At 40.3% G+C, this 20,313-nt stretch overlaps 1 protein-coding gene across 2 annotated transcripts in view; it reads right to left on the reverse strand.

Moving 5' to 3' along the window:
• Nucleotides 1-18,318, reverse strand: part of SNX2 (sorting nexin 2) — a 32,584-nt gene extending 14,266 nt beyond the window's left edge. Inside the window, exons 1-3 of one of the 2 annotated variants that reach the window (XM_082301275.1) lie at nucleotides 18,199-18,318; nucleotides 9,963-10,080; nucleotides 806-969 (exon numbers count right to left, since the gene is read on the reverse strand). In XM_082301275.1, the coding sequence (XP_082157401.1) occupies nucleotides 806-969; nucleotides 9,963-10,080; nucleotides 18,199-18,306 (390 nt within the window). In that variant the 5' untranslated portion in view covers nucleotides 18,307-18,318. Of the gene's footprint in view, nucleotides 1-805; nucleotides 970-8,134; nucleotides 8,222-9,962; nucleotides 10,081-18,198 lie in introns of those variants that run through there. The other variant, XM_082301276.1, reaches the window with a different exon arrangement.
• Nucleotides 18,319-20,313: the final 1,995 nt, after the last annotated feature.

The raw sequence follows: 20,313 nt of genomic DNA on the forward strand, positions 1-20,313 counted from the left end.
CAGTGGTTCACAACCACTCTCATTTGCAATGTTTCTATGTGTCTCTAAGCAAAGGACAGACATTCCTTTTCTTTAACGGTATCTGTAGCAAAAGAGCTTGGGAAGGGAAAAGCAACAGATCAAAAATTTTCTGATACTTGTCTGAGTTCTATTCTTCCAGAATTTCATAATCTTTCATGTACTATACGTAACTTCGATAGAGAGAGAGATCTTAAGAAACGCCATGGCAAAAGGGACAGTACCAGGGCTGAAGGGGGCAAAATCAGAATCGAATGCCATCACGTGGCAGGTCACAGGTAGATCTTGTTTGTAAAGTCACTGTCTAGTAAGAGAACTCTCCAGAATGAATGGCATTCAGTAATGTCCACGCTTTGACTGGAACACCAAATGTAAATAGCAATGTTAACTCTACGATTACCCTTAACTGTTTGTTAGCATGCAGGATAATGCTAAAAACTGGAACAGCTTCAGAAATACAAGTTGAAATTGTAACAGGCTTTAGTAAGAGTGATTTTACATTAATAACATTTCTCATGTATCAAGCTCACAGTTTACTCCTACATACACTTTTAAAGTATCTATTCTGAAAGAATAGAATCCCCACACTATATATCTCTAATATAATCACCTCAGTAGTGAATTCTTACAGTATTTTCATGAGTCAAATTCACACTAAACTTCTTTTGCAAAATAAACATCAAGGAATGATGCCATGCAACAACATTTAGGAATTGGCATTTTAAAATAAAATAGAACTTAAAAATCCAAATAAGACATTTCCATAGTTTAGAAGCTTACAGCATACCTCTTCTCTGGATCTATCAAAAATCACGGGGGCTGTCATGCTTTTTGATTCCATTCTGGGAGCTACTAATGTAGTAGGTGTTACAGGAGTGATTGCAGGAGTAGGTTCTGGTGAAAGTATGGGATCTCGCTCCGGACTGTCCAACGAAACTTCTTCTGTTGCTTCTAGATAAACATTTTGAGTTAGCAATAAATTTCCTGTGCAACACAGATGGATATGCATCACAAAGGTAACAAACACGCACGATAAAGAGTAACGATAAAATAAATAGCACCCATTTCTGCAGGAAAATTTTTTCAACATATAGCTAAAACCAGATATGACTTTTGGGTGTAGCGCAGAATGAGTTAAATTAAGATCAATATTGCCTTTTTTTTTTTTTTTTTTTGGTATACTGTTCAGTAAAGAGTCTTTTAAAGTAGTCACAAGCCACAATTAATTTACTTCTGTATGACTGTCATAGGTTAGCAAGCATAGTCCCGAAGGGACGTCCTTGCTAAGGGGTGCTTACAGTTTCCTCTGGGAACTGATAGAACCTATCAGCTGGCCAGTTTGAATATGGACAATTCTCTAAGCCACTTAAAGTTGTGACCACCTTTGTGATCCACATTTAAGAATAGGCAAACTCCCCCTCCAAGCTCTCTCTCGTTTCCGGCTCTGGCTCAGGTGGCTGCGGGCCCCGTGTGGGGGCCAGTGGGCCCGGCCAGGCCCTGCTTGGGCCAGGCCAGGCCAGGCCACGGCCATCCTGGAGCCATGGACCTGTTCCAGCCATGGAACCCCCCCACTGCCTTGCCGTGGGCAGCCGGAGCGGCTCGGCTCTCCCCCCTCTCCACTGCGATAAGAAAAATTCAACATTCCAGCTGCAAAGCTGCAAGGCCGAGGTGAGATTAACCCTTTTACTGCTGTGAAGAGCTGAAAACCCTAGGGAAGAGAGAGAGGAGATGCTTAAAGCTGAAATTCTGTTGTGAAGCTATGATATATCAGAGTATCCTGTTGTAATTTCATGAAGATATGGGGGGTGGAGTGTTCAGCTTGTGAGCAAAAGCACCTGCACTGAGATAGGCAGATGCTGACACAGCTGTAATTTCATGAGAAGTTTGGACAGGGAGAGATGGACCAGATGAGGACTTTTGCTCCAAACAAGAAAGGAGAAACCTCAGTTCCTGGAGATGCTCCCAGAGATAGTCCTAACGATGAAGATGATGAAGACCCTTTGCTCCCAGGGAAGGAGAAGGGCCTCTGTTTTTGTCTCTGAACTGCTCAACCTTAAAATTGTACCCCAAAAACCTTCAAGAGTGGACTCTCGAAAGCAGTTGCGGGAAAAGCTGCAAGTCGGGGAAAGGACTCACACGCAGGCAGAGAGACTCCTCTTCCTAAATGGACTGAACAATATTTGGAAGTGGGCGGCTGTCTCGTTGTGATAATGTTTTCATAGCATGAGCAAGAAGAGACTTCTCTTTCTAAATGGACTGAACAAGGTTATTATGGAAGTGGTAAACAGACTGAACATCTTAAGGGTTGTCTTTTCACATTGTCAGTGGGAGAAGGGAGGAAGGTGGGGGGAGGAGGAGAGTTCTGAAGGTATGGTATAATTTTTTTTTCCCTCTTTTAGGTCTGTTAATAAACTTCTTTATATTTCTTTCAAGTTTGGTGCCTGCTTTGCATTTCTCCTAATTCTTATCTCACAGAAGATAAACAGTAATGAGTATTTTGGACCAAACCACTACAATGACATATTGTGAACACTAATTAATTTTTTTTACCACAGAAGCAGCTCTTCTTCATCACCTGTTTCACACTCTGAACAGCAGCTGATTTAGCCATATAGGCTGGTAACTAAGCAGACTAAGCCATCTATCAAATGAAGTTAAACAACCTTTAATACAACACCCCCCCCCAGCCAAAAACCCCACAAACTGTAAAGTAGCAATATTAGCATGCGAGACATTAAGATTATCTTTAGTCTCTATTTCCCTTCTCTTTGGGGCTTAAAACAGCTCACTAGAAACTGACTACTTCCTTCAGACTATGGACAGTCCCCCTACGTTTAAAGACAATGCAAACCCCTGCTCTACAAATCTCACTAACTGGTTTTGACCACTGGCAAAAATTTCCTGGGTATACAGAAGTTTCTGCTCTAGTCCAAGTAAGTGAACAATGCAGTGGTTCTCACTCAACCTGAATTTTCAAGAATTCCAGTTTCTTAAAAGATAATATGGACTAGAGAACAGTCATCTGATACCAAAATTGACTTCCCAATAGACCTCAAGTCCTTTCACAACCTAGACTTCTGTGGGAAGTACTTACCAAGCAGGTAAAAAGGCACTAAACCAAAGCAGACACTCATTCTGGCTTGAGGGTGACAAAAGTTTACTGCCATCATTTTATTCTGGAGTATGTCACAGAACTGCTGAATTTGGAAAGGACTTCTGAAATCATCTAATCTAATCTCTCTGTTCAAGTAGAGCTCTAGCTAGAGCAGGCTAAACTGGACCACATCCAGATGAATTTTGAGCATCTCCAAGGAGGAGAATCCACCTCCTCCTTGGATAACCTGTGCCAGTGCTTGACCACCCTCACCAACAAGAAAAAAGAACCAAAACCCAACACCACCCCCTCACCCCCACCGAAGACAAACAAAAAGGTAAGATTTTTCTTGTGTATTATCTGGTTTTCAGTGTGTAGCCATTGCCTCCTGTTCTGTCAGTGGGCACTACTGAGAAGTCAGGCTCCCTTTTCCCCATTCCCTACCATAATAAACACTACCATATCCCTACCATATATACACTATAGGATCCCCTCCACCCCAAGCCCCAGTACAGAATGAATCCAGTACTAGCTTTCTCAGTCTCAGCTCTTATGCCATACACGTTATGGCCTCAATCATCTTCATGGCCCTGCACTCGAGTCACTACCATCTGTCCATGTCTCCCTTGTGTTGGATAGCTCAGACCTGGAGTCGGCACACCAGGCGTGGCTTCAGCAGGGCTGAGCCAAGGGAAATATCAATTCCCTCAACCTGCTGGCATTGCTTTTCCTAATTTCAAATTACAGATTTTCATAGTACTTTCAAACTAAAGTTAAAAGCAACCAGCTCTTTATATTCTCCGTTTTTAATATGAACAAAGAATCTATAGCCTTTCTTTGAAAATATTTATTGTCATAGCACTGCTTTATTCTTACTGCTAAATCTTACAGAACATAAGTATCTGCCAATGCTTCCTTTCCTCAAATGCGACAGGAAGGACACTGCATCTTAAATCAATACAGAATTTTAATTCAAAACCTAATCTTAGGTGGGGCAACTGCTGAGGCAGTTGCAAAAGAGCTTTTAGATTGGCAGAACAGCAACATTTCAACAAGAAGAAGCAGTTCTCTCCTTTGGTGGCTAACAGCATTCAACATATACGCTAAACAAATGTATATTTCACAGAAACATTTCTCAGAAAAATATGCATATACATATGTAACACAGTATACTATATACATGATAAAACATAAAATATAAAATATTTATGAAATAAAGCAATTGCACTTCAGTTCTTCCTTTTTTCTATCACTAGCTATATTCCAGCACATTCAGGAAACAAATTATTAACCACCACTATATACTTCTCTCTCTATATCTTCAAACTTTAGAGAGGTTTATAAAACAAGTCATTAAACGTAGATTCCTCTACTTTCATTAACTGAGAACACAATCCTCTTATTGTAAAGTATAACTTCATGAAAAAAATGTGAATTTAATGTAACAAAGCAGCACAGCCATCAGATGAAACAGAAGCACTCATCTTCTCAAGGACTCCTCTTTTTCAGACTTGTATTCACATACCCATTAGTATCATAAAGTGATCTAGGTTGTGCATCAAATGAACTCCAAGAAGGATTAGCAAATTTTTAAAGGTGCTGCCTACTGGTCTTTCTTTTTTATTTCCCTGAAGGAACTTACCCAGAGAAAATAGTATCTGTTTGTTTGATAGCAGTAAGTCAGTTATTTTAGGAAGAAATTAGAATTTATCCCATCCTCCCTCTTGTTACCTCTCACCCCAGGTTTGCATTCATCCAGGCATTATGCAAATCTAGAAGCATGAAATGGAAAAGATGCGAAAGGGGATGATGGGACTGAGCTGGACAGGGAGGAGGTTATTGCACTTTTTTTTTTAAAACAAAAATATGCAAGGATCCTGAAAGGAAAAAGAAGCATTAGCTGTATATAAAACAACGAACTCTTACTTCTAGCTATTTTTTTCCCCCTCAGAAAAGCAGTCTTCAAGTAGTACATGAGCTGAAGATCTATTTCTCACAAAATAGGTTTCTTCTAATGAACTCTGGCATTTATGCTTCTTACATACACCCCTTTACTTTGAGTACTCAGATGACATGGTCTGGATTAAAAAGCTTTATTGATAATTTTTCTGCTTGTATCGCAGGTCTGTTTCTTTCCCCATGGAAACATTAATCTGCTAGGTTTCAGAGTAGAAACTATGGCACTTCAGAAACATTTGCGTGATCTATTCATTTTACATCTTCACCTGAAAACTTAGCATGAAGTTGTGGTTTTGTGGTGTGGTTTTTTGTTGGTTTTGGGTTTGAGGTGTTTTGTGTGCTTGTGTGGGTTTTGTTTGGTTTTTAAAATATTCAGTATCATTGTTAGCATGAAAAGTGAAATCTAGATGTCTTGTTTTCCAGGGTAGTTCCCAAGAGCTTAAGTTCTTGCTTAAAGAGGCAAGCAACTGCTCTGTCCAACTTTTGGGAGGAAAACACTGAGATCCAACACTTACATCAGCTATGGGAGTTACCAAAACATATTAAGAACTCCCAACAATCTAGTGCTTTAGACTGCTACACATAAATACATACTTTACAATTAATTAACAGTCTTTGTTAGGGATCACTGTCAAGTTGCTTAGCTCCAAAAGAACATGAAGACATGTCATTCTGCTGTAGGAGACAACTACATATACTTAATTAACATTCTATAGCCAACCACACTAAGTTCCTATCAACACTCAAGCCTGGGGCTTAATCTCAGCATTAGACAGAGTTTGTTTCTTTATTTTTCACCAGGACTTTTTGTCAAATATCATCTTAGAAAATGCAAGTTTGCAATTCCTCACTAGCAGCTCACTTCAGCCACAAGTTATTTTTACTAATCACACTTCTAAATGTCAGACCTCTAGCATTCTGACATAGCTTGAATGATTAAGTTGGCTTATTATCTTTGAAAATTTGCCCATGTGAACATATAAATTTGGAAGTAAACTTAAGCAGAAGCTGTTATGCAGAACAGAGGACAAGCTATTTAAAAAGACTTCTCTAGGCATAGCAATTATTTCAGAGACTAAACTGAACTGAATTCACTGTAAGAACTGCTACACCTGAGTCATGGCCCATGCTCCTTATCGTTATATCAGAAATACTAAGGACAACCTTAATGAGAACACAAATAGTTTTAACACAACAGTCACCTTCTGACCACTTCTGACTTCAAAACTGTAGGTTCACATGCCTTTGTGCATTTATTTCTTGCAAAATAAAGCTAGAACTGAACAACCATCTTCTAAAAAGCAGCAAGGTATTTGCACAAACTCTTCATATCAGACACATTACACAACAGCCTGACAGACACCATCAGCTAGAAGCTTTTCTGTTCAGATGGGCCTAAACATCTCATCTGGGTCAGAGAATTATCATTTCCTTTTCTGTCTCAAATACCAAGAAAAAAGCCTAAAGGGAAAAAAACCCCACAAAATCAAACAACACAAAACCCCACCATATAAACAAACAAAAAAACCCAGTGAAAACAAACATCACCCCAGCCTCCAACACACTGACTTTTCCCCGGGACACATAGCTAGACACTTCCACAACATGATCCATTCCCAAACACATTTCAGAGCTGAAAAAACAAAATAATAGTAATCTTTTACCAGACAGAGGAGAGGAAAAATTCTAGTTTTCCACTTTTTTGAAGAAGGTGACAGAACACTGATAAAACTTCACAGATCAGTTCACCATCTAATGCTCATCTGTGAGCACTAGAGGCAGAAGGCACAGACAGCTATGCCCTTCACGGGCAATCCATGGCGTATTTGTGCAGTTATACACTGAACTTTGGGTCAACATTTTGGAAGACCATTTCAATACCTAGGTCTTCACTGTACAATAGCAGGCTACTGCAAACAAAGCTTTAAGAGATATCTCCAAATTCCTCAAGACACACCTAATACTGCCTCATTTGGAGCACTGACCCTTATGGTCTCTGCACGTAAGAGCTCTACAAACTAAGATAAAGTAGTTCTTCTGGCCAAATAATCAATATAGTGACTTTTATTCTAAGGGTGAAAGTTCTTTAGTGGGTTTAGTCAGACAGTTTGCTTTTACAGAACCAAGAACCACAATGAAGCAGCAAAATTTACTGGTCTCCAATGACAGCAGGAAAACTAATTTCTTCCATTTTTTGAAACCCAGTTTTAATAGCTCCGTTGCCAGAGACAAGATTATGAGTATCTACACTGCACATATTATCCTGTAGCTGCCACAGAAACATAATAGCAAAGAGGTTTTAAGCATAATCAAAAAAGCCTAAAAAATTTCCCAGGTTCTGTCCTGCATTAAAGCAGTAGAGAAAATTTGTACTGCTTCACCTCCTTTTCCATTAGGTTGAAATATTAGGTAGAATAATGGAAAAGACTTATAAGTCTACAATAGCTAGAGAGGCATATGATCACATTTTTTGCAAGTCTGAAAAACAAGATTTCTGACCCTGAAGAATGGCAGTCTCTCCTTTCAGGAGCCACACACGGGATTTCCTTTACCTGGATTTTAAAGTGTCTAGTAATTCAATATGAAGGAACAACAGAAGTTACAAAGCTGTGGAGTTTTATGGGGAATTATAAGAGAGAATTAGGTTGTGAGCTGTAAAACCTGCCTGCAGAGGCACATGGCAGCACACAGAGGCTTGTCTCCACCGGACCCTGGGGGGAGAAAGTGTCACACGGCAGAGCCCTACGGAGAGGAGCCTGCCGACAGCTGAGCTGAAGGACGAGGGAATGGCGAGTGATCTTCCCATGGAAGGAAGTGTGCTGCTGATGTGGCAACACGGGATAGGTCACGCCACATAAGGAAATGCTGTGCCTTAGGAAAGAGTATAAAACCAACTCACTCCTTTGAATAAACGATTCAGATTCCCTGCCGGTCTGGGTCTGAGATTCAGTCGCTGACAGAGCTTCATTTTTTTTCCTCTCCATTTAAGTGTTCCTATAAGCTGTGCCAAGTTAACATTCTTTGGAATTTCAACACATCAAAGAAAACCCCTGTCACACTCACTTTTAATTCAGTTCTGCTTTCCTAGAAAGCCAGACTTATGCAATCATGCTGGAAGCAAGAAAATAGGTATCTCATCTTGCCCTTCTCACACTGTTTCTATATTGTCTAGCAAAACAGTCCTAAGAAAGAAAAAAATAGTTATACTTGTGAGCACATAGCACTGGAACACAAATTCAACACAGTTTTTCAGAATGTCATTTCAGAACAACAGTGATACAAAGACAGAAGTTCAAGACTTGGGTACAACTGCATTATACAGACTTCTTGCTTAGAACAGGAAACTGTGAACAATGTCATATTTTATCTCATGCTCGATAAATCACATTTGTTTTTTCCTCTATTTGAGAGTATTAGACTCATTCTGTATTGTAAATTGAACTTTCAAAGACCAGTCTCAGCTGAGGTAGACATGCAGTGTTAGATGCCTTCAGTTCAATGCTGCAAGCATTTAGGAGAATGTCCTACATGGCAAAACCCAAACTCATTAAATCAGTTCTGTGTGTTATTCTCACAGCATTCATTTCAGTTAAAACAATCTGGCTGCAAACATTTGTTCCTTCTGTCTGACTCTCCTCAATATTTACTCCAGCCATTTTTTTTTTTTTCTTAATATTATTTAAAGGAGAATTGGCTTTCCTAAAATATCCACTCCAGATGGCTCTATGTTTATAAAAAGCTGGCATTATATACTGAAGCTGAATAACCAAATTACTGACTAGTACTGGAAAGCTTCATGGCTAAAGCACTGATGGTCTTTGTAAGTTACAAGGCAAAACAAATGCAGAAAAAAGTACAATTAGCCCTCTATTCTTTATTCCTTTTTTCTCTTAAAACACTTTCAGAGAGGTACTAAACTAGCCAATACATTCTAACAGTGTCTTGAACAAGTTCAAAAATATGGAAATACAAATTAAGGAGGTTAAAAACAAATGTAATGGGCATGTGTATATATGTATTTATACAAAATAACCCAGAACTAAAGGCTATAAAGCTTCTGTTGGAATGATTACATCAGGTAATCAATGAAGAGGAGATGACTGTATTCAAAGCAGACTGTCAGCTGACTCACTCAATATGTAGTAATAGGGAAAATGCTAGAATTGAGATGTAACATTCAGAACCATCTTATACACATAATATATTCCAAATTTTACACCTCCTTTCCTGAATAGTTAATGTTCCTACACCTGTAATTGACAGCTACAATAACCCATGTTAGGATAGCTGAAAACCAACACCAAAGTAGCCACTGATTTATGAAGCTTTAGAAACCTTCTGTCTACTAACAGATTACTGATCAAAACTTTCACATATCTTTTTCTAAAGCATGCAATACCATCAGAAATACAACCATGTACCAGGGAAATGACAGGACTAGTCCCATGTGCCAGTTTGTTACTTTTTCATTAAAACAAAAGTATTAAGAAGGAAATATTTGCAATATAATCTGAATTATCTCTTTATAACTGAAAAAAAGACTGGGACAGCTTATGCATGATTATTAAGTAGAAAACAAGAAAGTAACTTAAGTCATGCATTTCCACACAAACAGATATGAACATTTTGAGTCACAAAATGGTAAAGACTATTACTATCAGCAAAACATGTTAGTGACCAGCTAAACACTCCCACATTATACACTGACAGTACACACCACTGAAAAACTTATAAACAAACTTAACTAACAACATTTTTCACAAGAAAAAAACCTGTACAACACTGTCAAACTACTTATAAGGTTTCAACCCTCCCTCTCAGAAAAGCGTATTTCTTTCAGTCCAAGGGCAAAAGGGTTTGTGCAGGCATGCTAGAAGAAAATGGCCATTACCAGCAAAGAGGTCTTCTCTGTCACCATCCAGCATAATTTCTGCTGGCTTTGGACCATTGGAGTTTGTGCTGAGGTCTTCTGCTGGAAGACTTGCTGGCTCTGGAGATGAAGGACTTGACTGTTTTAAAAAAAAAAAAAGTGAAATAATTGGAAGAGAACCAGTTACCATGTGTCAGTATATAAGAATTATTGCAACATTCTTTCATTGCAAAGAAGCAAAAAAACATGGACAGAAAGGAAACTTGTCAGCTATTTCCATCTCCCACTCCTAGCACAGCAACAATGAATAAAAGATACAACCTAGTCAACATCTCTTTTAATTCCTTTGTTTAAGAGAAAAAACAGTCAACAGTTTCTTCAGGTTTAATTAACATGAAACAAAAGCTGCTACAGAATTATTAGTATTAGTTTATTAGTAATGCCAAATGTAATTTGATTATGAAGTTCCTCCTGGAAGGGCTTGGATTTAAATCTGGATTTGTACATAGCCAAAAATCAATAAAGAAATCTCCAAGTGCTCTATGACTGAAAAGAATGCATTAATACCATCCAAATAATTCAAGGCTGCTTGAAGCTGTAAGAAATTTTGATAGCTTTGCAACAGGATTACTGCCACAGAGGATCAGACTGTACTGTATGGAAGCTAGGCTTGCCACAGATACAATTTTTTAATTCACTGAAGACTGAACTTGCCCTGTTGAAGACACTCAGGAAAACTAAAGCAATATTGAAGCTGGACCACCAAACGAATAGCTTGCTTACAAAATAAATACACACATAATTGAAGATCAGTGCTTCAGTTAGAAAAATCTTTCTTGAGTAAGTATCAACTCTGTTTATTGCTGTAGTACTAGAGTATTTGCAAAACTCACTTCTTGCAACTTCATCCAGGATAGCTAGCTAAGGAGTTTTCAACAACAGCATATTTACTCATGGACGCAGGCATGTATTAAAAAGATACTAGATATTTAAGGCTACACTTCAAGGAAACCAGCAGACTAGAAAAGATTTTTAAAAAAGACTGAAAATTACTGGAAAGTCACTGAAAAAGTCTGTCCAGATTGTATTTTCACATTCATAAATGTAGCAGAGGCAAGAGTCCTAACAGAGAGGCCTTCCTTATAACTGGCTTTCTTGCCTTCTTCCCCTCACTTTATGTACTGAGCACGATTCAGATGGTCTGGAATATCCTTTGGTCAGCTCAGGTCACCTGTCCCAGCTGCGTCTCCTCCCAACCTCCCATACATCCTCAATTCCCTCACCAGTGTGGCAGCACAAAAAGCAGAAAAGGCCTTGGTAAGCCCTGCTCAGCAAAACAAAAACATCTCTGTGTTATCAACCCTGTGTTCAGCACAAATCCAAAACAGAGTCTCGTGCTAACAACTGTGAGGAAAATTAACTCTACCCCAGCCAAAATCAGCAGAACCAGACTTTGGTTGCAACAAGGAACTGATCCATTCAAATGACAGAAGAGATCGTATCTCCTTCCTTTTGCCAAAAGCTGCCACTCTCTGAAAAGCCCACATACAACATGGGGAAACCAGAAATAAAACAAAGCGATGAATAACAAAAGGAGCAGTCTCTGAAACTCTTGGTTGGATATTGCCCTAGAGCCTGCAAAGAACATCAAAGAAGAAATGCTTAGAAACTGTACGTAGGTAGTAGTTTCTAACCTTGTAAGGAACAAATTCACTAGTCACATGAACACTTCTTATCTTCTATTAAACAAATGCCAAAATGACCCCACAGGAAACAGAGTGCTCTGGAGTAATAAAGGTATGTATGTCCACTCTGTGAAGACCCTGGGAAGTATCATAAGGAGACAACACTCCTTTCAGTTGTATTACAAGACTCGCAATAATTTACATTAAATGAGCTAGGAGATGCAAGAAAATCACAGCACCTGATATGCTCCAATATTTTACAACTGACAGTATGTATGTGTTACACATAATAGCCAAAGTTTTTAGGCCATTTCAGAACTCAGAAATAGCATATTTCAGAAGAAATGGTCTGTTTCTCCAGCCAATGCTGTGTAGAGATGCAAGTTCAAGACCTTGTACTCCAACTAGAACAGAAGAGCATGGAAATGCTTGATTTCCAAATGCTTGAGGTTCAAGAAGTTTAAAGTTTTATCAGCAAAAGCAGTTCTTCACTGAAACATCCTAGGTACTCATTCCAAACCAGTTTTGCTGCTATTCAGCTTTGAACAGCAATCGACTTACATTTTGACAGCCTGGAAGTTCATGACACAGTGGGAGTCCCACACTGCCACAGATGCAGAATGCACATAGGTTTGTGTTTGTCAAGCCACTGCCATGAAAAAGAGCTCTAATACAGACAGTAACAGGGAACAAAAGCCTTCCTGAACCCTTGTAGCACATCAGCAGAGAGCTTTCTGCTTTACCACTTAATTATGCTCTTGATTAATGAATGGTGGAAAAGAGCCCTTGGAGAATGCTCACACCTCCAAACTATTCCTTCAGTCTATCTTAGTTTTATCAGAGGTAGTTATTTTGGTTACTAATCGTTATTTTTGGTGGTACCTGGCTTCTAATCACAACATTAAATTCTATCAGACACAATATTCACTTTAAACACTTAAACCTGATCAACCCATGGCAAACAGCTGCATGCCTAAAGTTACAAGTTAACCAAAGGTCAATACGGAGTTATATCCACTTTGAAGAAAGAAACAGATTCCTCTAGGACTGGCTATAAAATACATGCCACCAAGTCTCTGTTACTGAGCTGGGAAAGATCCTGTCCAATCGCACTGTTAAAGAAAGCCAGTATTTCTGCACTAGATACCAGGTTTCACAGCTGTAGTTAGCAGAGCAGTTACCAGCAGTGTTCTCTGAATTCCATATGAGAATACAAGCAAAATGCAAGGACTCAGACCTTATGGGCACCTCAGAAAGCTGAAAAGCAAAGCTGACCAGAGGGATATCCCATACCTTGTAAAAATGTGCTCAGCAAAGCTATGGGGAAGAAGGAGGACAGAGAGGATGTTTGGAGTTACAGCATTTCTCTAAGTCACCATTACACTCCTGTCTTCCTGAAGATGGCTAAGCATGGGCCTGCCCACAGAAGGGGTGAATAAGTTCATTATATTGCTTGCATATGCAACTTTTACTCTACCCATTAAATTCTCTTCATCTCTGTCCACCGGTCCTCTAATTTTTACCCTTCCAGTTCTTCTCTACCATGCCAAGGTGAGCCATGAATGCCAGATGGAAATAAACTTCAACAAGCTGACAGGTGAGTAAGGTATCTACTGGTCTATTAATCTCTCTGTGGCTCTTTGGTCCTGTTAAACAGCTGTGTTCTCAGACAAGATAAATTAAGAATGGGGTTAAATATATTCACAAATGGTTGTGACTTTATAAGAAAAGAACAATGTGTAGAAGCTTCTTAAAAACTATTCATGGTCTGAATACTGCATCAGCTTAAGAGTTTTGCAATGAAGTATAGTTTCTTCTCTTTGAAATGGACATAGTCCTAAAGGAACTATGAAAACCCTGCAAGGCACAGCCCTGATGTATCAAAAACTAGAGTCAATAATTTCTAACAATCTGATTATTTTGCACAGCCAGTGGGTCATAAAGTGCTATTCAGCCTCTCAAAAACCAAAAAAGCACCCATGCATGAACACAACATATTAAGCTATTTCAGTTACAGTCTTCTATGGATCTGACAGGACCTCAACTTTGTGTTGTATCTCTACAAAGTACAGCTAAAATGGCCAATGAAAGTGGCTGTCAAAGGAGGTAGTAGTTAGTGCAGTGAAAATCTCTGTATTAGACAAGAAATGGAGATGAAACTAACAAAAACCTCATGGCCCAGACAGAGACAGACAGCATACCTGTTCAGAAACTTTAAACTTACTTGATGTCAAGGATTCACAAAATGTCACAAACACATCAATTTCCCGAAATGTACACAGCTGTGAAATTTCTGAACAAGTCCTGAGCTGAAAGTCTGGTGCAGCCTCCAATAACCAAGATACTCAAGGGCCAGGACATCCAGATATGTAGGATAGTCAGGATCCTGCCTCGTCTTTCTTGAAAACAAGTTTCTGGCAAGACGCCCATGGGCCCATTCCAACTTACAATGTCAATAACAAGCTCAATTTTCTGTTCTTTTATTGTTCATTAAATTTGAAGGAAATAACCAAGTATTTTACAGCTCTGACTGATGAAGAAACAAGGAAAAGATCTTGCACTTTCTGCTGGCTGAAATTATAGCTCCAGATATTTGGACATCCTCCCTTCTCTTAGTAGGGTACCCCCCCAAACTAGTTCTGCTTGCATGAACCCCTCCTAGCTTCCCTCAGTCAAAACACAGTGGGCTGACCAAAGGTGGCCATCATAATATTCTAGCTGTTCAGGTTAACCCAGCTCATTGTCTGAAATGGGGTTACAGGAGCTCATAGATCACAGCGTGGGCAGAGAGAACAGACTCAATGGTAGGACAGTATCATTTGCAGCAGAAAGAAAGATGACACAAGCAGCCACACTGGAATGAACTTCCAGATACTTCCATTACAGCCTGGATTTAACATCAAGCACATTTTCAGTAGAATTACATCAATTAATCTTGGATACAGACTTAGCTTTCTGCAAAGGTATAGTACAGTAGTGAAGGACTTAGTGTTTTCCTCTCAGATATTCCAGTGGGATCTTTAGTGCTTTCTCTGTAATGGCCACTGTTAAACTGAATGGATACCATTAAAGCCATCTGGACTTCTGTAGCTATCTAGTGTTTTGCCTTATGTGCAAAAACCAAATGCATATTGCAGATCTTTGACATAAACTGATCAACTGGCAATGAAATTATTACACACCCTGCCCTAAATAGATTATAAATAAATAAAGTCCTTGATAAATTACCACATCTACTGCTCACTGATTATTTTCAAGTTCCTCCACGTATTTTTCCATTAAAAAAAAAAAAAAACAAAACGCCAACAAACAGGAGTAAGGGAATACAAATACTGTGTGAAGGAGTAGGTGGTATCCTTGGTTCCTGTGGTCACATGGCACCTGCTTCACGAAAGACAGATTGGCAATATAGAAATAAGGGAGAAGTTTAGGGAAAATGAAATTAGAAATGGTACAACATAAATGAGGAAGGTGACAGAGACCCAGACTGGTGCATGAAGGAGGAAGAAGGCAGAAACAGTGAAAAGAGAGTAACAGTGAAAATACCATTTTTTCAGAAAATCTAACATATATCTTATCATACATGTCATCAAATTTGACTTTCATACAGTTGTTTGTGGTCCCTTCTAAAGGGAGCAGAGGACACAGAGAGCAAATTAGCAGTTTGTTGATTAAACTTTTAACAGGGAGTGATTCTTCTCATAATGCACAGCTAACTTCCAGAACTTCTTGCTGTGCAAACCATGCACACTCTTTAAAAAAAACAACCCAACAACAAAAAAACCAACTGACCAAAACCCTGCTAAAATCCATGCACTTGAAATTTTAGCAAGTAGATAAGTCTACCTAGGCCTCAGGAAGGCACTGAGCTACAAAAACCTGATACCTAGGAGAGCATTGTATATGCCAACCAGCAGATATACATAACAACCAGCAATATTATTCACATGGAATTCACCACTGAATATCACTGTAAATGCAATTTTGGCTTAAACTATCTACATGATTCATCCTGGCTGTTCTCACTAATGAAAGCTACTCTGGCAGCTAAAGAGAAACCTCTTGAGCAACCATGAATTTAAAAAGCAGTTGTCCAGACTCACAATACAGTTGGCACAATGAAAACAAAATAATCATTCTCATTCTACTACTCATAGGCACTGTGGATATCTGACAAGGAAATGAGCATCCCATCAGCTGAGGAAAGTTGCTGCCCAACCTGATTCCCAGTTCATAGGTGTTCTAAGATGACAGAAAGGAAGAGTTCTCATTCTCTGCCACACAGCAAACTTTCAAGTCCTAAAATGTGTTTCCACTGTACCCCAGAAATTCCAGGTGTTACAGCTCAGTGAGTTCTTTCTAACGTTTTATTTTCTACAATTAAGAGAGCTCAGTTCAAGACATTAACTTTTTTACAACATGCACAGAGAAAGTTAAAACTCCATCTTATTTTTTCTTCACATCAGAGAATTCAACGTGAAATAAAAAGTGTTCTCCATTTGAAGCCACCGAAGTAACTAAGCCTTTCCGTATTTAAGCACTACATGATTCCCATTTATAACATACACTGAATGCATATTTTGTCAAAAGAAACTTAGCGTGTGTTTTCTAAATGGAAACTTTGTTAATATGGAAGCTATTTGAAAGACCTATTACAAACCATACAGATTTTCCACTGCACAATCAAATTATAGGCAGGAAAGGCTCAGCACACATTTTGTGAACTGCAAAGAGAAAGCAAGATAAAATAGGAAGGGACTGAAATTAATCATGCTAAACACAAATGGACAGCTCCAAGATAAACCAGTTGGGAACCCTTTCAAAGTACCAAAGCCTTCATGTAAGTTGGCTTTGGACCTCAGTGTCTTTTGCCACACTCTCACCTACTTTTTTAACTACAAAAAGCATGACACCATTCTGTTGTTACTATACAACTCCCACTACCATTTATAATCAGTTCCTCCATGAACATTTACAGATTAAACTAACACTCAAGACAACAGTTTAACTAGGCCCACATCACGAGATAATCATTCTTCTCTGGACTATGGTACCCTATACACTGAATCCATCAGTCTTTGCTCAAGCTAGTAAGAAGTCCAAAGTCAACTTTCATGACCTCTTCCTTCCACGTTTGCAGGAAAATCACAAGATTAAGGCACTGCCCTAAATGCTAATGTCAAAAAAGCTTACTGACACAGCTTTTAAAAGCTTCTCTTTAAGCAAAGAGGCTTCCCCTTTCTACTTAGAGACTCCATTCCAAACAGACTGTGTACATAAACAAAGCAGCACAGTGGAATTGTCAGCCAAAACAACTGATACAAAGCCTATTTCTTTGCCAATGTTTGCAGTTAGAGGAGTTTCAGTAACTTTTTTATCTCATGGTAACTGTGATTTGGACACTAAATCTATCTTATCTCCTGCAGTTTTAGTTCTAGACCACATCAATAAAAACATTGTTTATGTTACACTGCAGTCTTTCTCACTGCACTGAACAAGACTCCAGTAATACACACTGTGTCACACAGAGATGCACAGAAGTCTACTCATGCAATTCTTGTCAACTGCAGGTTCACATCATTTCTTATTCCTTCAGTGCATTTTTTCCACTGATCTTTTTCTACCAATGCACAGATTATGCATCTATAAAAAGAAAGAAAAAAAGAAAGTAGCTTGAGAAAAGGCAAGTGACTTTAAGATACATTTAAAAGCCTCTTTGTATACTGCAGGGCTTTTTGTTAAGGACAGGCAACCGCCAGCGCAAAACCAAAGAAGCATGCACCAATCCTATTTCTGTAAAGGTCAGGGACAGAAGGCTCTTCAGGAAAAGAGGAACAGAACAATTTTCTTTTTAAATGGGCATCTGCGTACAGGAAAAATAAAGTTCTTCCAAAAGATACTGGCAAAACACATAGGTGGAACGTGACCACAACAACTCGCCAAAAAGGCTCCCACTATAAAGGATGAACACATGAGCATTTCTCATGTCGCCTCGTGCTTCTTTCCCAGCAGGTCCCAGCAGCCGCCGCAGCCCAGCACTGCGTCGGCTCCCTTGGAAGAAACCTCAGAGAGAAGTAAGTTTCTGCTAGATTTGCAAACCGGAATGGGGTGAAGCTTCGGAAAGAGGCCAAACAAAGAAAATGGGTCGTTATTAATCCACTCAAAGCCTAAGACGGACACACACCCACAACCCCCCCCAGAGAAACTGGAAAGAGGAAAGGTGGGAATATTTCCCCGGCAGCACAAGAAGAGGGTACGAGAAGGGATAACGGCGGTACTTGGAGAAAAGAGTTTTGAGTTTCTCTTGGCAGCAGAAGCCCCCTGCCCGCCGTGAGGGAAGCACCGAGGAGCCGAAGCAGGGGCGGGCGGTGGGGCCGCGGCCGAAGGCCGGGCCGGCAGAGGCTGCGGCGGGGCGGAGGCCCGGGCAGCAGTTCGAGGGCCGGGCAGGAGCGAAGAACCGGCGGCCTGACGGGGAGAGGGGAGGGGAAGGACGGTAGGAGAGGGAAGGGCCCGGCGGGCGGCAGGCCGACCACGGGAAGCGGAGCCTACTGCGGAGGGCGGACTATCCTCACCTCCAGGGTGGACACGGTACTGGTGAAGAGGTCCTCGCCGTCCTCCAGCTCCTCGAGGTCGGCGGGCCGCGTCTCCCCCAGCGGCGGCGGCTCCCGCTCCGCCGCCATCTTCCCCTCCGCCCCGGCCCCGCGCTCACGTGACCGCTCCGCCGCCCCGCCTGCACGTGACCGCGGCGGCCGGGCCGGGCCGGGGGCGGGGGCAGCGTCCCCTTCCCGCCCTTCCCCCGCCACATCCACAGCCCCTGCCGCAGCCCCTTCCCAAACCCCTTCCCAAACCCCTTCCCCCGCCACATCCACAGCCCCTGCCGCAGCCCCTTCCCAAACCCCTTCCCAGCCCCTGCCACATCCTCAGCCCTTTCTCAAACCCCTTTCTGCCTTTCCCCTGCCACATCCCCAGCCCCTTCCACAGCCTCTTCAGAAACCCCTTTCCCAGTCCTGTCCCCATCCCCATCCTCAACCTCTTCCCTTTCCCTAGCAAATGCGCACAATTCCCTCTCTTAAGTTAGCTTGGTTGCTTTTTGTCGCTCGTTGAAACGTATGTGAGAAGTTTACCTTCTTTGATTCAAAGTAATATTGTAATTATAGTGAGTCTAAATAGATCTGTGGCCACAGAAATCTGTTATAGGTATTTTTTTGTGTATGTGTCAGAGAGGTCGAGGAATAACCCAAAGATAACTCTAGGTCCTGGATTTTTGACTAATTTAGATTCAAGGTCGAAAAACTGATTTAGTAAATCTATGTGGAAAAATAACTCACATTAGAGAAAAGCAATCAAGGAAATAAATTGGAAACCAACTAATGCTGCAGGAAAATTTAGAGTGACTGCAAAAAGCCAATCACATATGAGTTTGTGATGTGTTACTGAAAAAAGCAAAACCCCAATTTAAAGCCAAGCCTTGTCCCTGTCAGTGTGTGTATTAACATGTATGTCATTCGACAAACACATAGGAGCTGTCAACTCTACCTCATGCTACTAAGTCAAAATCTAGGGGAAGAGAAAGCTACCCATGTGTCCTAAAGGAAACTGCACCCATCCCTTCCTTTGCAGCCAATAAATCAGCCTGTGTAATGCTGTGTGAGATGAATATGAATTAAGCTGCAAAGTCAAGAACCTGAACAGTAGAAGTCAAAATACCAAAGCTAGGTTTACACGTGGAACTTGTGTATATGCCATGTACCTGCTTTAATTACCTGGTTACATGATAACATTCTACGGGAGCCCTCTTCCCAAGGAGCATTTACTACACAGTTGTGGTTTTTCCTTGTTTCCCAACAGCTTTGTACTTTGTTTATTATATGCAGTCTCAAGTCTACTCTGAAGATGACACTGATTGTGCCATAATCAAATCTCTCCTGATGGGATAGAGTTTTTAAAGTCCTTGCTAGGAGTTCTAGAGACAAACGGGACTCTCAGCCTTCACTGCTTCGTGATAGTTGTTTATTAAGTCTTATCAGAGTCACTAGCGTGATCCAGACATAGCACAAAACAAGGAATGCAGGAGAAAGCCAAATTATCAAGACTAAACAGCCTTTTTAAAGGTAAATCAACCAATGGTTACTAAAAACATACATTATTTTTACTTTTCTACCAATTATTCAGTAACACAGCTAGGAACTGCAGAATTCTTTGTCCAATCATCCCAAACTACTTTTACTGAAGAATATGGAGTAGTAGAAGAAGAAGAAGAAGGTTTGGAGAACAACAACAATCCTCCATTTTGATGTTTTTTGCTTTTATCTATTTACTACATTAACAAACCCAAAACCTCCAAATTTTTCACCCTGTGACAATCTTACATAGTAGTCTATCACCTAATTCACACTAGTTTAGTTTCTAGTTCTTTTCCAATAGTAGGCAGTTTTTTCCACGGACAGAGGTCAAAAGCTGTGGGGGGGTGAAACCCCTCAAAACAGGCAGAGAAATATCCTCTGCACTCTGGGTTCCCACATGAAGACAAAAGGATTTGTCTTCTCACATGCATTTCTCTGAGGTTTGTCACTGCCAGATTGAAGTGTTTCACAAGCACTGATGAACTTTATCTTCAGGGTGTGATGTCCATTACACAGGAACTGAGCAGAGATGGAAAAATTTAAACCTAAGGTGCTTATTGATTT

This window comes from Coloeus monedula (genome assembly GCF_965178545.1).
Source record: "Coloeus monedula genome assembly, chromosome: Z".
Classification (NCBI taxonomy): Eukaryota; Metazoa; Chordata; class Aves; order Passeriformes; family Corvidae; genus Coloeus; species Coloeus monedula.